Source organism: Purpureocillium lilacinum (assembly GCF_023168085.1).
Source record: "Purpureocillium lilacinum CBS 284.36 DNA, scaffold_6, whole genome shotgun sequence".
Taxonomy (NCBI): Eukaryota; Fungi; Ascomycota; class Sordariomycetes; order Hypocreales; family Ophiocordycipitaceae; genus Purpureocillium; species Purpureocillium lilacinum.
Genome location: NW_027072116.1, coordinates 2,800,925 through 2,817,401, shown reverse-complemented (window position 1 = coordinate 2,817,401; position 16,477 = coordinate 2,800,925). Strand labels below are relative to the sequence as shown.

At 57.9% G+C, this 16,477-nt stretch overlaps 4 protein-coding genes across 4 annotated transcripts; all 4 read right to left on the bottom strand.

The window, feature by feature from the left end:
- Positions 1 to 255: 255 nt before the first annotated feature.
- On the bottom strand, positions 256 to 932 carry PLICBS_008753 (factor activating pos9; the record flags this gene model as incomplete). Its single annotated transcript, XM_018324780.2, has 3 exons — positions 256 to 451; positions 536 to 681; positions 750 to 932. 3 exons carry the CDS (start codon positions 930 to 932, stop codon positions 256 to 258), a joined length of 525 nt encoding a protein of 174 aa, XP_018176174.1.
- Positions 933 to 1,793: 861 nt separating this feature from the next.
- On the bottom strand, positions 1,794 to 6,824 carry PLICBS_008752 (myosin type-2 heavy chain 1; the record flags this gene model as incomplete). Its single annotated transcript, XM_018324781.2, has 5 exons — positions 1,794 to 1,954; positions 2,016 to 6,154; positions 6,223 to 6,412; positions 6,475 to 6,607; positions 6,690 to 6,824. 5 exons carry the CDS (start codon positions 6,822 to 6,824, stop codon positions 1,794 to 1,796), a joined length of 4,758 nt encoding a protein of 1,585 aa, XP_018176175.2.
- A 2,178-nt stretch (positions 6,825 to 9,002) lies between these two features.
- Positions 9,003 to 10,884, bottom strand: PLICBS_008751 (D-3-phosphoglycerate dehydrogenase 2; the record flags this gene model as incomplete). Its single annotated transcript, XM_018324782.2, has 8 exons — positions 9,003 to 9,031; positions 9,090 to 9,171; positions 9,240 to 9,298; positions 9,358 to 9,400; positions 9,458 to 9,567; positions 9,640 to 10,119; positions 10,178 to 10,485; positions 10,580 to 10,884. The coding sequence occupies 8 exons, from the start codon at positions 10,882 to 10,884 to the stop codon at positions 9,003 to 9,005; spliced, it is 1,416 nt and encodes a 471-aa protein (XP_018176176.2).
- A 2,430-nt stretch (positions 10,885 to 13,314) lies between these two features.
- On the bottom strand, positions 13,315 to 14,795 carry PLICBS_008750 (uncharacterized protein; the record flags this gene model as incomplete). Its single annotated transcript, XM_018324784.2, has 5 exons — positions 13,315 to 13,365; positions 13,425 to 13,759; positions 13,814 to 14,536; positions 14,598 to 14,677; positions 14,752 to 14,795. The coding sequence occupies 5 exons, from the start codon at positions 14,793 to 14,795 to the stop codon at positions 13,315 to 13,317; spliced, it is 1,233 nt and encodes a 410-aa protein (XP_018176178.2).
- Positions 14,796 to 16,477: the final 1,682 nt, after the last annotated feature.

The window sequence follows — 16,477 nt, the reverse complement described above, 5'->3', positions numbered from 1 at the left end:
GACGAAGTCGATGACAGTGGATGGATGTGCTGCACTAATACCCGTACAAGCTGCTGGGGAAGGCGCCCCGATAAGTGCATAAATACTTGCCGCCTGGGCGGGCCTGGGCAGACTGTCACTCTGCCGGCAATGTAACCGCCCACCTATCAACAAACAGTTGACGGGGCTGTGTGGTAAATTTGGCCTCGACGCATCGTTGGGTAGGACATCGAGGGCGTAGGAATGGGCTCGTGAATCGTGAATTAACATACTACATCATTGTTGTGCGTTGTCCGCCTTCCACTGTTTCACCCATGCCTCAATGCGGTCCAGATTGCTCTCCATCTCGTCCGAGGTATTGCTCGTCAGCTCGATGACTACCTCCTCGTCATATGCCTCCCTCGCTTCCTGCAGAAGCACCTCCATGATCTCCGAGTCGAGATTCTCCTGGAGCTTGGCCTCGGCGTAGTTTCTACTCGTCATGTCAGGATCTGCGCACGGCACGGCGGGGGTCTTGCAGGGGATCAGTGCTGGCAAGGGGCCTTGGGCCACGTACCTGGCCTTCAGCCTGTCGTAGAGAGTCGAAGAGTCCACCCGGAGCACGACGACCAGGTCGATCCAGCTACGGGGGAACAGATCGCAGGCATGCCAGTCAATGATGCAGCCTCCGCCCGCTACATCGTCTTCTATGGCATCGAGCAGCTGCATGTCGGCGTCAGTCACTGGCCCCGGCCTTTGAGGAGGACAGCCCTGCGGCCCAGCTCACTGACCTTGTCTTCGTCGACGATCCAACTCTGGTATTCCTCGCTCCAGCCTTCATGGCACTGCTTATCCTTCACCACCTGGTTGACCGAAATATGTCGCAGGCCCGTTTTCTCGGCGAGGGTCTCGCAATGTGTAGTCTTGCCCACGCCTGGCGTGCCCGTCACAATGATATTGGGCGCCTGCCTCATCTTGGCTGGATATTCTGTCCGTCGTCGTCACCTGGCACCCCGGGACAGTCAACGAGCGCCTGCCGAGACTTGCGAACGTGAGAACGACGGTTTAGGGGGGGAAAAAGTCTGAGCGCTTTCCCAACTTCGCACGCTTGAGATCTCAATCAAAGCAGTAGAGGGGGGCCGGCAAGTGTGTGAACGAGCGTACAAGTATGAAATATATGGTTCATCTGAAAAAAGTCAAGGCCAGAGATGTTGTGGGTCAAGCGCACCAAGTGGCTAAAAATGGTTGTATGCATCTAGCGGGTGAGCTGGAACGGTCGAGTCACCAGGTTCACAAACACCACCACCCATCAGGTCAGTCAGTCAGTCTGCCTATCATCAGGAAGAAAACGCCGCGTCTTCATATACAGTACTTGCATACATGCCCATCATCACCCCTGTACATGGAACGGCAGAGGAGGCAGTAAGATAAAGGCAGCGACGGCAAGAATCGTTTCCCCCACGTAAACGCAATACACATATCCGTACAAGACATGACGGGCAGCATCGGCTGCAGCGCCCCTGTTCCTCCCACATATGCTCTCTTCTTCTATCCACTTGCTTCATGGCCATTTCGCGGCCGCGGGTCTCGCGTACGATACGCACAGAGAGAAAGGGCACATGGCGCATGCCTCCCCGGGCGCGGCGAACATGAACGCCGCCACCCGTCTTCGGCCCGCGTCCGCCATCGAGCGCTTGTATGGCAACAGAAAATCGGACACCCGAGCCGCTAAAACCCAGCAAATGCAGCCTCTATCCCATGTGTACATGTCGCGTTGACATTAATATCGGGCAGTCCGTATCTGAGAGACCAAGACGGCATATCATCTCTCAGCATTAGTTGGCCTCGGCGGCCTCCTCGGCGGCTTCGTCTACCTCAGCCAGAGTATCCTGTCCGTCAAAGCCCTCGCCGTCTGCGTACTCGAGCTTCTCCTGCTGCGCAATGGCTTGTGCAGATACTATCTCCGCCAATCGCTTCAAACGCGGTGTTTGCAGCCCTGCGCTTCCCGTTAGCAGAATTCTCACCGTCAAGCTCGCATAACTCAGTGGACGACTCACAGGAGGGGGTGTATGTCTCAAGCGCTGTAATCGATCGTGGCTCGGCAATCTCATAAGGGCCGCTGTCGTCCATGTCCACTGCCTGGAGCAGCAGCACGTCACTCTTTTCCGTCACCCGTGATGCCACGGCCTTCATGATCTCGCCATTGATGGGCTGCTCGTAGTCCGCTACCAGGTATTGGTTTAGCAGCTTCTGGATCTGGTTGGGTGAGAGCATCCAGCAAATGTCCTGGATGATCTCAATGTCGTTGAGCGTCGCCTTCTTGAGCTGAAGCAGCTTGGTTGCCTGCATCAGATGCTCCAGCTGCAACGTGCCCTCAGGCATGTCGTGGCTCTTGCACCACTCCTCGATGCGGGTGATGTTGTAGTTGATTTGCAGACCTCGCTTCCAGGACAAGAAGTTGCGACGCATCAGCAAGTCGTTGAACGCCGTGACACCAACCAGGCGCAGCAGCTCCGTAACAGTCTGCATGATGATGGAATCCTCCAGGTAGAAGGCCTTCATGGCGCGGAAGACGCTGTTCAAGAGGCTGAGCAGATTGTCCATGCTGTAAGCCGGTGTCGAGTTGGACTGCAGGAGCTTGCCCAGGAAGCGGTTGCTCTCGTTCGTGATGAAGCCAGGAAGCGATTGAGACTCAATAATTGCCGGTATAATCATCTTCTGCAGCTTCTTCTTGAGAACCTTCATCCACGTGTGGTAAATGTTGAACTCGAGGCTCTCGAGATCGTGCTTGACAATCTCGAGCAGGCGGTCATACTCGTAGTTGTCAGTTTTCTGGGTCTCGTACCAGTCCTCGGCCAGGAACACGAATGACAGCATTTCATGGACATTGGACAGCCAGAACGCCCCGGGGTTGATGGCCTCATCGCCATCATGCTGCATTACCTCCTGTTGGATGGACTGCATCACGTTGGCCAGGAAACGCTCAGACTCCTTGACGAAGCCGTTATTCCACATCTCCGATGTGACCAGGTTGATCAGGTACGACGGGAACAGAACCTCCTTGTCCGAGGGCGGCGGTGTCGTATTCGGTGAGGGGATCTTGAGGTTGCGGATTAGACCCATGGTGACCTCCTCATTGAGCCCATCTTCGTCGGCCAACAGCGTCTCGAGCTCCATCTCGATGTTGTCCACACCGGGGATGTACGTCGTGCCCGAGAGGTTTTGGCGATGCGCCGTGTTCGTCACCGCCATGGACACGGGACGAGGGTTGTACGCGCCGCTGAAGCGGTCCATGTCTCGCGGCTCAGCCCCTGCACTCCTTCTCTTGGGCTTCTTGGACGAGACCAGATTGATGAGGCCACTAGCAACCGAAGGAGCCGCGGCGCCGTTGGTGAGCTCTCCGTTGACGGGAGCGCTTCTCTTGGCGACCTCGAGTGCGTCCCGGAGCGCCTCGAGCTCTTGTCGCAGGCTCAGATTGTCCTTTTCTCGCTCGGTGCTCGTCTGCTTCGCCGTCTCTAGCTCCGTGTTGCTCAGGCGGAGAGACTCCCGCAACTCCCTCTCCTCCTCTTGCATCCGCTTGATGTTGGCTGTCGACTCGTCGAATGCCTGCTGCAGCTTCTTCATCTCGTCTTCCATGGCCTGCAGTTTGGCAACGGCGATGCCTGCCTGGTTGGCCTCAGTCTGGAGCTCCTTGGTACGAGCTTCAAGCGCGTTGTGGCGGGACTTCCAGGACTTGATCTGGCTTTCGTAACTCTCCACTTGCGACGCCAGATTCTTGTTCTTCTCCTTCATCGAGCCCAAGGATTGGGTGAGCTCAACAACCTTGTTCTCCAGCTTGTACGAGATCTGCTTCAGATCACGGGCTTCCTCGCGCATCGTCTTGTACTCGCGGCGAGCGCGCTTTCCGCGCCACAGACTCTGAACCAAGGCAACCTTCCTGCGGTACTGCCTCCATGTCGCCAGCTGCCGTCGAGACCGCCATGCACGCTGAATGACGAGCGCAGCGTTGCCCACACGGGTCTCCATGATGTGCTTTCTGCGCAGGTAGCCCTTGGCGGCCGACTCGAACAGAACCAAGTCCTTCTTGATGCGCAAGAAGTTCTTGCGTTGCTTTTGGCCGCGCCAGACTCGCTGAATGGTCGTGGCAGCTTTAATGGTGCGCAACTCTTGGGCCTGTCTCCTCGCAATGTACGCCCTCGCGGCGGACTGGGTCCTGATGACCGACTCGCGAGCTGCCAGGTAGCGACGCCGGTAGAACTTGGCCCGGAGGTTCTTTTGAATCATGATGGCGCACTCATTGAGACGGTTGGTGCGCAAATTCTCCAGAAAAGCAAGCATGCCTGCCCGGAAAAAGATCTTTGTCAAGCCCAGCTGGTACTTGTCCAAGCCCTTGCCCGTGCTCGTGCCCAGAGCCTTGGTCAAAATTGCATTGGCCATATTCCGGATTTCTGACGTCCATTGACTTGAGTGCACCAGCATGTAGTATCGAAGCGCAAACTCCTCATAGGTCCAACGGGTAGGGTATCCAGCACAGCTGATGCGAACGGTTTCGAGAACGCCGCAGGCGCGCAGCTGGCTCAGCACCATGGGTCCCTCGAACTGCCAGGCCTCCTTGGCCTCGTTTGGCTTGATACATCGGATGTAGTGGACATCGGTATTGTTGATCGTGTTCATCAGCTCAATCAGCGAGGACCGGAAGATGCCCCCCAGCGTCGGTTTCCTGTTGACAGCGACGCCGATCTTCCTGCCAGCGGCGGGTTTGACGGCATTTGAGGCCGCAGAAGCAACGTCCTTCTCCCTCACGGCAGAGGCGGCGTCCAGGACATCCTTGAGGAAGGGATTTGTCGTGGCCCGGAGGACGGCCATGTGTTCGTCCGGAACCGTGTCGCGGTTTTTCTCGATGAACCCTTCGGACTCGTATGTAACGTCAATTGCATAGTGACACACGGTAAATGCGGATTTTCCGAAGCGGGGCTTCTTGAAAAAGTTGTGCTGCTTTTCAGCGGCAAAGTTCTGGTAAAGCTTGGTGACAAACTGGTCATCTGAGCCCATCGGGAGTCGAGATTCTTCGTCCAGGAGGGAAAGGACTCCCATTTTCCCTTCGATGAGGTCGATGCAAGGTTGGTTGTCAGAGAAGTCAATAAAGGTCCAGTCGATCTGTTCTTTGAGATACTCCTCCTGCTCGAGCTTGAAGACGTGCTGATTAAACTCCTGCTGTAATTTCTCATTGGCGTAGTTGATACAGAACTGTTCGAACGAGTTCTTGGCAAAGTGTTCGAAGCCGTAGATATCCAAGACGCCAATGAAGGAGTTGACCTGACTCAAGACTTCCTCCGTGGCCAGGCTCTGGTTGATAATGTCAACGAGCCAGTCGAACAGGCTTGAGTAAATGAACTTGGCGACGGAATCGCGCACGACAATGGCCTGCGCCTGGCTCAAATTGGAGGTGATCTTGTCGCCGCGGGTAATGAGCTGCTTCTTGACGATCCACTTTGCGAACTCGTCCCCCTTGACACCAAGAATGTCGCAGGCGCGCTCCAAGGACGGCTCAGTAGGAGCCAAGACGCTGTCGTTGCGCGAGGCCGTGATCTTGACGTTTCCTAGATGCAGCAGACCAGCCAACAGCTTGAAGATGTCGGCTTGCTGGGCATCCGACACACCAATGGTCTGGAGGGACTTCTTGGTGGCTTCGAACTCTGCCTTGTCGTCGACCCCGTCAATGGTGGGGGAATCGCCCTGGTTCAAGTATTCAAACTGCTCGACCCGATGAATGTCGAGCTCCTGCCTCTCCTTATCTGAAGCGCCAGCCACGAGCTGGTAGAAGATGTGGTAGTTGCGCTCCTTGAGAGGTTGGAACACCAGTCGTGACCGCTCAAGCAAATATGTTCGAATCTTGGCACCAATAATGTTGGTGCCTTCATCAAACATGATCTCGATATACTTGCCGAATCGTGACGAATTGTCGTTGCGCGTAGTCTTGGCATTGCCGAAAGCTTCCATGATGGGATTCGTGGCGAGAATCTGCTCCTCCGTCTCACTCATGGCCTCTGGCCCTCGCTTGGAGCGCGCCCCGGGTTGATCTGGAGATTCTCGGGTCGCAAAGTATCGCATGATGTATTTCGCACTGACGGTTTTTCCAGCACCGGACTCGCCAGAAACAACAATAGTCTGGTTCTTGCCATCTCGAATCATATCACTGCGGGACCGCCATCGTCAGCAACCAAGGATGTGTCACACCATGTGCCTGCGGATTCGGGGACGTACATGAATGCCTCCTCGGCAATAGCGAACAAATGCGGCGCCTGTGTGGCTCGCTGCTTTCCGGCATAGACTTGTACCATGCCCGGGACGTAAAGAGAGTCGACTCGTGCGAATGGGTTCGTAGCGATGAGGACGATGCCGCTATAGGTGTAGATTTCCTTTTGCGCATATCGCAGCCGAATGGCTTGCAGGACTGTAGTCATGGTGAGCGAGCTGGGATTGTGTACGTGGGATAAGCATTCAGGTGGGACGTACCCGCAGGTTCATTGAGGTGGGACAGATTGGTCAGGTCGTCGCTGGCCTCGAGCATCGTGGGGTTCATCAAGGGAGGCAAGGAAGGATCATTGCCGGATTGTAAAGCCTCGGCAGGCACCTCGATCGTCTTTGTCTATATGACGCATGGCACGAGAGCCAGAGTATCAGCGATCGGGGTTCCCAAGTGCGGCCGTCAAACTGCGTCTGAAGCCTACCTGGCCATTCTCGAGCTGGAACACGAGCGTCGCTTTTGGCCCGTCAACGTTCTTGGTGATAAGCTCAGACGCTACCCAGCCTTCGGCAGCGTCTGGCTGCCACGCTCTTGTGCCAACATCGTAGGTCGATGCCATGAGGGCGAAGCTGCCGGGGGCGCTCGAGCCGCTGATGGAGCTCGGGCGACGGGCGGGGTGTTCGAGGACTGGGGAGAAGGCGGGTTGTTGACAATGGCGTCGGTCGGGAGCAACGCATCGACAGGCGTGGCCAATTCGCCTAGTCGCCTGGTCTTGTGTCGTCGAATTGGATGCGGCGTCGGGCGAGTGTCGGGGCTGGACGCGGACTCGGCCAAGGGGGGCCAGGCGTCAGGAACGAACGATAGGCGTGGACGCGGGTCGTCGTCAAGCCCAAGTCGGCAGCCAGGCTGGGGTCGAAGAACCTGGCGGCTTCTTTGGTTGAAGATGGACAAGATGGCCTCGGGGAAAGCCAGAGGAAGACCAAGGACCTTTCGACAAAAAAAAAGGACGTTGGTCAAGCAAGGGGCTGGCCGACGTTGGACGCACGAGCTTGGGGTGCTTCGGAGCAGTGATGCCAGCACGCGTTTTCTGGGTTAGGCCGAGACTTGCGCCCCTGGGCCCCTGGGGGAGGCTGGCTGTTGGGGGGGCTTGCTTAGTGGGACCCGCAGGCGCCTGGGCCGCACCTCAGTACATCCAGGGATCGTAGGTAGGTAGGTACCCGGCACCTATCTACCTGGGGCCACGGGAACTCGCGAGATGCCTGAGGTGATGTACCTTGTAGGACTACTAGGTACCTTGAGGCACCTGCCTAGCATATACCTAAGGTACTTGAGGTAGCAGACATGAAAGTACGGAGTCAGGGTCGGTACCCCTACCAGTAGATACCTGTCTTAGTCAGAATATGCAGGAGAAGACACATGGATGCCCATTTGCTTGTCTGGCGCCAGCAAGTACTGGGCGGCTAGCGCTAGGTACCGGTCCAGGTTCGACTTTCGGGGCGCCTGCTTGCACGGCGTGCAGGCAGGTATGTGGCCTTCTGTTTCTTCCAACGAGGCGGCGTCGCAAGGAGTGTTCGTTACCCAAGCAAGGTTCTTTTAAACCAGACAAGCAGATATCCTCCCGCCAGCTTGTTCTCCGTCTGTGCGTCCATCGTACTCCTGCATCAGGGTCTCAAAGCCCAAGTCCTCCTCATGCTCGCGGTAGCGGGATGGTAGATGCCAGGTACCTGACGCAGTACCTCCCGGGAAGGTACTAGAGGTACCTGCCCTGGGCAGCAGCTTCTGCTGAGGCAGGAGACGGGAGGGACCTCACCTACGAGTACACAACGGGCCCACCAACGGCCGTGCATGCACCGGCCTCGCAGGCCCCCTTTCCGCTCACATGCGCGTGGGTCAGTGCCTGCATTGAGCCAAAGGCCCCAGCGGCGGCCCCAGTTCGCGCGCGCGTTCTCGTGGTGTCACCTTTAACGCGGATAGGGGTTGAGCACGCCAGGGCAGTACGTATTGTCCACGTACATAATACTGGCCGAGGAAGCCTGTACCTACCTAAATAAGTAGACGGATCCCTGGCACTCGGGGTCAAGGTTGACACGAAGGGACGGGAGGGACGAATATGATGACCCGGCGCTTCACCGCCGCCGGCGTCTGCAGCATTTAAGTTACCTTACTTCCTAGGTATGTGCGAGATCCCCTGGCCGTCGGACCTTCTGAACGCATTGACGCCCGCCCGCTGTAGAATGTTGGTTCATCTGTATGCCCCTAGAAGCCGCCTCTGTGGCCGCGAAACCGGCCGCCGTGAGCTTACCTTGGTAGTATGCAGACGACGTGAGGCACGGTCGAAGCATAATCGATCACGACCCCTCCTCCAGTCCCGCCATCTCGAAGACTGCGCGTGTCATCTCAAGGACTGTGTGTCGGCGCGGGAAACATCACCAACGAGAGGGCAGACCCAGCGCGGATGTAACGCCATATATATTTATATATTTGCATTGCGGCATTCTCTCCCTTTGGTTGTTGAGAGACCTGGTAAACCCTTTTTGTATGCCATTTGTAGCGTGCCGCCCTGGCAAAGGCATTGCCATTGCCGGCTTCTATCTGTGACCGCCCAAATTCGCCCGCCTAAATAACGCCCAAACTGTACCTAAAAGATCCTCGCCACCCAGGGCCGCGTGGCCATGCGTCCCGCGGCCTGGGCTGCCCATGCATTACCTATCCTATCCCTCTAGAACGTTGAGTGCCGTTGGGACCAAAAGTTCCAGCTGGAGCAAACAGAACCGCCTGCTTTGATGCTGGCCAGAATCTAATACAGCACGCGCGTCATGATGCAAGCTGCAAGCCGTTTGGTCAGCAAACACGGTACGCACGACGTTTGTTGGTCGGAACCTACAGCTGAGTGCCTCCAAGCTGTCTGAAATGTCCTTGATCTCGCTGAATCGCACATTGCTGATGTCTGCCATCAGGTAGGCAACCTAAAGTCACAATGTCAGCAGACTGCAGTCTCCACCGTTCCAGAGCGGCAAGGAAAGCAGCCACTCACGTCGCCTCTGCTGTCGCTGATTTGCTTGTCGACGTTGTGATCTCCAAGAATCTCGTTCACTAAGCAATGTGAGCCTCCTGAAGCAGAAAAATTCCGGCTTTTCCCGGGGTCATCGTACCTTTCCGGAGGACACCTGGAACGTTGCGATGAATGTAGATCACCTGCGATTCGGGTCAGACATGAACACAGACATTGTTGTCGATTCCATGTATACGTACCCGTGCGTGGTCTGGCTCGTCGAGCGTAAGAGACCGCAGCTGGGCCTCGGGTAGGTTGACGCTGCCCAGCGTGATTCCCTGGTTAATGTATCGCACAAGCGCGTCGGCGACTGCGCAAGCGGAGGTAGCAACACGTTAGCGACCTCGTCCTTTCTTGAAAGCACTAGGCGGGATGTGCATACCCTCGATGCCAATGGCGCGCTGAGCCTCCTCGGTGCTGCCGCCGATATGAGGTGTAAGGATGATGTTGTTGAGGCTGCGAAGGTCCTCTCCCCATTGGTTCAGGTTGTTGTTGAAATAGTCACCGTTGGCGGCAGGTTCGTGGGGGTATACATCGAGAGCCGCACCAGCAATCTTGCCCGAGCGCATGGCCTGGATGAGGGCCGGGATGTCGACGACGCTCCCGCGACTGGCGTTGATGAGGTAGGAGCCGTTCTTCATGCCGTCGAGCTGGGCAGTGGAGATCATGCCGCGGGTTTCTGGGAGATCAGGAACGTGGAGGGTGACGAAGTCGGCCTCCTCGAGCAGAGCCTCAAGCGTCGGGACCTGGCGCGAGGTGCCCAAGGCCATTAGGGTGACGACATCGTAATAAATTACGTTCATGCCCATCGCCTCGGCGAGGACGGAGAGCTGGGAGCCGATGTGCCCGTAGCCGACGATGCCTACGACAGGTGTCGTGTCAGTGGCCGGAGGCGGGCCGGGGGAGCGGACTCGACTCACCAAGCGTCTTTCCACGGATCTCCCAGCACTTGGCGCTGACTTTATTCCAGGTGCCGCGGTGCATCTCGTTGGAGCGGTCGCCAAGCTGGCGGGCCAGCGTGATGATTTCAGCGATGACGAGCTCGGCGACACTGCGCGAGTTGGCAAACGGGGAGTTGAAGACGGCGATGCCATGGCGGGCAGCATAGTCGAGGTCGACTTGGTTGGTACCGATGCAGAAGCAGCCGACGACGAGCAGGTTCTTGGCTTCGCGCAGCACCTTCTCGGTGAGCTTCGTCTTCGAGCGGATGCCGATGACGTGGACATCGCTTCGCGACCAAACAAGAGGTGTCAGCACCACGTGCGTGTGCTGGCGCGCGCCAGAGACAGAGACGAGACGGAAGGCCGGGGTAGATTTCTTACCGGATCTTCTCGATCAGCTGGTCCTCGGGGAGGGACGTCTTGAGAGCCTCCACCTGATAGCCCTGCTCCTTCAGAGTCTCTTGCCCCGTCTTGTTGACGTTCTCTAGCAGCAGGATCTTGATGTCCTGGGTGTTGAAGGGCTTGAGCTGCTTGGGAGCCCCGCGCTGGGCCAGGTTGCCGCCCCAGCTGCCGGGGGGGGAGTGGAAGGTGGCGGTCGGTGAGGTTGACAAGTTATTGCCCCAGCTGAGGGAGACGCTTCTCTGCGCCGCGGGCTGACCGCCCTGGATATCTCGTGCCGGAGTCATGGCGTTGCTGCCCTTTGCGAGGTCGGACGCGGGAGCGTGCGGTGGGTGTCCGCTGACGATATTGGCGGGGTGTTCGGTTGAGGGCCGCGGGGGACTGTCTCGTCGGCGGAGGGGAAAGCGCAAACGTGGATGGCGTGTGACGACTACCGAGTTGGCAGTCAGGGAGGCGATGCGCCGCAATCAATTCCGGCACGTCTTATATCTGCCCTCGAGGGAATGGAATTCGAGATGGGTACGTCTGGCGTGGCGAGGTATGGCTACCAGGGAGGTGTGTATGGTGGGGGAGGTATTGCTCAGCGCTGGGTGCCAGCAGAGGGAGCGAGGGACCTGGGCGAGCTTTATTAGACTCCAGCACCACTGCATTAGACTCCGGAAGACGGAGGGCAACTCGGGCTCTCAGTCACATCGGACGACCGTGACGGACCCTGCGGCCATTCGCGCAGCCAGAGGCGGGCTCCAAGTGGGCACCTTGCGCCCCCGTTGATGGCAGAAGCAGGCACTCCGTCATTCCGTCACTCGGCTGTCGAGCGCGACGCACGCCGGCCTGCATCTGACGCCACGCCAATCCGTGCTATCTGCCAACTGCGTCGAGACACGGCCTGCAGTACCTAATGCTTTTAGATAAGGCCGCAGGGGTGTCTTGCTTTCTTGGTGCTCAAGTGCTGCCGGCCCGGCATTGTTGCATGCAAGTGACGGCAGCAACAACAATTCGCCCATTCATTCATGTGAATTCCCTAATACAATCCAGCCCTCTGTAAGATGACTTGTGCAAACATGCAACGAGCGTTCCAATGCGCGTAGCTGCTTCATCATTGGGCGGAGTCCTGTGCGCTCTCACAGCATTGTCAGACCTGAAGGCGTGCTGACTCGCCAGAAAACTTTTTTTTTAATGGCCTTCCGCCGTTGGCGGGGTTCCATGGCAATGCACCTGCGCCGGCCCCATCCTTGGCTCCTAGGGCCCTGCCGAGGCTCTAACAGCAGAGACATTCGGCAGGACGTGAAACGCCGCGACCCTCAGGGTGCCCCCTGTTAGTCTCTGCCCGTCAGCCACTCTGCCACCGCACCCTCCGATGTACGGAAACAGCCAGGGTCTCACGGAATGCAATGCGTCACATCATCCCGGCTATTCAAGAAAAACGTCCAAGGCAGCGAGCCAGATGCCTTCCCGTTTCGCCCACCCTGTAGCAAGGTCATCCCGATTTGTAGACGTCGCAACAGCAACCGGGGGCGAACAGAGTGCGACTACGGGTGAGTGGCCAAATGTGCCTGCCTGCTGTGCCTTGGCATTTGCTTGGCCAGTAGGTAACGTTAGTTAGTTAGTTACTACCTAGGTAGTTAGGTAGGTAGTTACCTTGTAAGAGAATCACCGCAAGGCGAGGTTCCCATTGAAGCATCTCAAGCACGCCGCACCAGATGTAACTACCTATATTACAGGTGGCCCCAAACTGGCCGGTGCCGGGGCTCTGGAGTTTCTGGTGCTGTGCTATCCCGCGGCTACCAAAGGTGCTTGTGCCGGCTGCCAGTAAAATGTGCCTGTCGCTGACCAGAAGGGGGGCGACTCAGGAAAGAAAACCCATATACAATCCGTGCTGGGCTGGTCGATGATGCCACATCCAAAGGTGGTTCACCAACCTTGGGACAGCTCCGACAAGCCGGTGCCCTGCCTTTCCTCTTCCAGCAGCACCGCTCGCCCATGCGTCCGTAGCGGGGCGTGACCCTGCAGCCGACCGACCGCCCGGCCCGGCTTGCGCAGCGCACACTTCATGCCACGGCCAACAAGGGCGGCGCGCCTCCCCCGCCCCACGGCGGAGCTGACGGCCATGTAGGCGTATGCATGGAAGCCAAGGGTGTGCGTGACAGTCTCGGCCAGCGGCCACACCGCCTGTGACCTGTTTCCACTGGCCAGCAATGCCCTCGTGCTCCAAGGCAACCAAGGTGACGTGTGAGCTTGCTTGCAGAAGAGCAACCGGCGGCAGGGTCTCAGTCAAGTCTGAGACGACCTGCAGATAAGGGACGGCTTGCTGGATGCTGTTGTTGGTGCTGCCCTGTTGTCGCCAATTACCACCTTAGCTATCTACGATACGCGCATCTCAGCGAAAGATGCAAACAAAAGCAAGCAAAAACAAAGACATATAAAGGATACGGTATGCCGTCCCGCATACGCCATTTCGCGCGTTCTATCAACAGAATCCAGAGCAATTCTCAACTTGGCCAACTCGACAAGTTCCCTTTCCCCGACTCAAGGATCGCGGCCCGGCTCCATGCGCTCATTCTGCGTGATACCCCTAGCAGGTGCAGATGCCAGCGGAATCACCTTGCCCCTTCACCAGCAGCAGTTCCTCCCTGTCTGCTTTCCGAGGCATGGCCCTGCTGAAGACGCCATGACTGTCGCAATGTGTCGGCGTGTCCGGTGAGAAGGTCCATGCGCATTTAGCTCTGCTTGCATTCGGCGGCCTCCTGCTTGGGCTTGCCCGAGTCATCCTAACGTAAACCGATTAGCTCAGCCGACCCAATCCTGCTCGTGCCGTCGATTCACTCACGTCGTCGTCGGACTCCTCTTCCTCATCGTGATCCTCGCTCAGGTCGTCCTCGTCATCATCCTCATCGTCGTCGAACTCGCCCGCCTCGAGTTCATCGTCGTCAAGCTCCTCAAAGGCCAGAGCTTCACCGGTGAACCAGTCGATGGCACGGGGGATGAGCTTCTCCTTGATGTCCTCGCCGAGCTGGTAGTCCAGCTCGAGACGCTCCTCAATGTCCGAGCCAGCGTCGTCGTCGTCCTCCTCCTCCTCGTCGGATGGCGGCTTCGGAGGCGAGAAGAAGTTGAAGAATGACTCAGTGGGGACCGTCTTCTTAACGATGCGGGTTTGCTTGGTAGCTACAAGTACGGTCAATGACTCTGTCTTTGCGGCAGTGGCTCGGCGGGACTCACTCTTATTCCTCTGCTTCTTGGCCTCGATCCGGACAGTCAAATCCTTGCCTGCAAACCACTCGATCTTGTCACCCTCGGCGTGGTCGTAGATGAAGTCGCCGCCGTAGCCACTCTCGTTCTGGTAGTAGTAGGTCTTGGTGATGGTCTTGTTGGAGAAGAACTCGTTGGTGCTGAACTCGAAGATGAGGCGGAATCCGGGCTTGTCGAGGTACTCCATGCGAACATCGACCAGGTGCTTGAGGGCAGCTTCGTCGCGGTCGGTGATCATCTCGGCAAGCGTGACCTGGTTCTTCATGGCCGATAGCCAGAATTCGGGAATACCCGTCACATTCTCGGGAGTGTCGGGCTGCTTGGAGGCGCTCTCGGCCGAGGCGTCCTCTTCAGTCAGGAGCGACTGCTCCTCGTCGTCACCAGCCTTGACCTCCTCTTCGGTGGGCTCGGCCTTGCCGTTGACGATGTCGGCGCGCTTCTCGTACAGGGGAGTAAACTTGGCGAAGTACTTCTTCTCGAGCTGGAGAACCTCTTCCTGGAAGTCGGCTTCGAGCTTGGAGTGCTCCTTCTGAATTGCTCTCAGGCCGGCGACGCGGCGACGGACTGGGGTGGGGAGAGACTCGATGTAGCCGGAGGAGCGGCCGATGAGAGAGCCAAGTCGGCCCTGGATCATCTGAACGAGCTTGGGGTTCTGGGCAAAGATGGAGGCGGCGGCGGCTCGATCCATGTCCTCTTGATAGCTGCGGTCAGTGGGCGGAAGGTGGGGTACGTGGATGAGGAGCCAAAACAATACCTTCTTTGATGCTGGCAACGCCAGGCTGCTGGGCGTGAGAGGAGATGGGGGCATTGGAGGCCGGCGTGTTCTGCGGCGTGCTGCATCGAGATGGAGTCATTAGCGAAGCCGTCAAGGATTTGGCGGACGAGGCCAGCAGGTTGGTAGCACTCACGGCGCCGTCACGTCGGGTCGCTTGTTCCGAATGGGCTCGGCCATTGTGTCTGATTGCCGCCTGCTTGCCTGATCGCTGGGTGTGTTGCAATACGACGCAGAAGCAAGCGCGTTCAAGGCGGAAACGCGAAGGGATGAAGGAAGGCGGGAGTGCAGATGGCGATGATGGGGGGAGGGAAGAAGGGAGAGAAAGTTGGTGAGGCCGGTGATTTTGGCGTCTGGCCAAATTCGGTGGGGTTCAAGTCCAGACCAGCCGGGCTGGTGGGCGGTGGGTGAAGGGTGGTGGTGGGTGGTGGCAACAAGTACCTTGGGCAGGCGTGGAGGACGGGCACAGGCACCGCAGACGCGCAGGTATACCTAGTAGTACTGAGGTAGCGCTGTGAAGTACCCTGCCTTGCGTCGTGTTGCGCAACCTGGAAGAACGTGCATCGAGCCTTTCGACGGGAGCGGTCCCGCAATAGAGGGGTAAGGGCGGTACGTGAGGGGGGCCAGATACGGGGACGAAAAAAAAAAAACCTTTGGGCTGCTCGCAGCTTGTTGGGGGAGGGGAGCCCCAGGGAGAAAAAGGGGGGGGGGGGGGGGGTTCCGTAAGGCTGGTGGCAGATCACACACTGTGCTGGACCCGCTGCGCACGCTCTTCGCCAACCTGGTTGCGGCCACCAGGCAGCTCTGGTACGCACTAGAGGCGCCCTGGAAGCACTGAACATTCCCCCGGGCGCAACCGACTTTGGCACTGTGATTTACCAACCTGACAACTGGGAAGGGCGGGTGGGTGCTTGTGGCGGCGGTTGATGAACGCGGGCCTGCCAACCTAGTGACCTCCAGTTGCTCCAGGTTGCAATGCACACGAAGCTAGTCCCAGGCGCTGGTCTTGATCTTGACTCGTGCACAGGTTGTGCAAGGTGCTACGAGGGGACTGGCTCACCGACTTTGTGTGAAGCGTTCCGTCTTATGGAAGCCCGTTGTTGGTGATCGGTCACGGCGGCCCTGGCTGCCGTCTTTGTCGTTGGCGAGGCCGTCGCTGCCTACCAGGTACCTAGGTATCATTCATTAATGCAGTGGCGCGCATACCTAGGGGCAAGGCGCAAGGCCCTGTGTCCCTGTTGTCCGGCTCAATACCTAGTACTTTTGGGTAGGCTCTTGTCGAACCAGAGGTCGTCGCACAGGCACCTCAGTGCCAGTAGCCCTCAACCTGCCCAGGCGGCTTGTCCTGTACCTTGGGAAAACCCTACATAATACGACGACACCACAACACTGTTGTACGGCACGGGCTTCATCTGAACGAGCATATGTGGTGCCGACGTACCTTGGATAGGTAGTTTTTGGGCGCGTAAATCGCAGCATCGTCGGTCACTGCGGGTTCTAACTGACCTTGCTGACTTGGCCTACCTGGGGGCTTGAAGCACTTCTAGCTTGCCAGCGCGCGATGGGGGTTTTCAGCGCCTCCAGTCTTGGAAGGTACCTTAGGCCACCACCGGATACAGGCAGGCCCTGAGCACTCCAGACTGCTGGGCGTTACCCTGGACTGACCCAGCCTAATCTGACCCGCTGTTCCAGCCGCCCAGGACTCGACATCGGCGGGACAAATGTTCCGCGTCCTAGGTAACCCGACGTCAGTGGGACCACGCTCGAACCCGTGGGTTGTGTGAGAGGCACGCGAGACGCTCCCGACGCGATCCTCGACTTCATACTGCCTTGCTACGTCGCGTGACGGCATCTTCAGACAT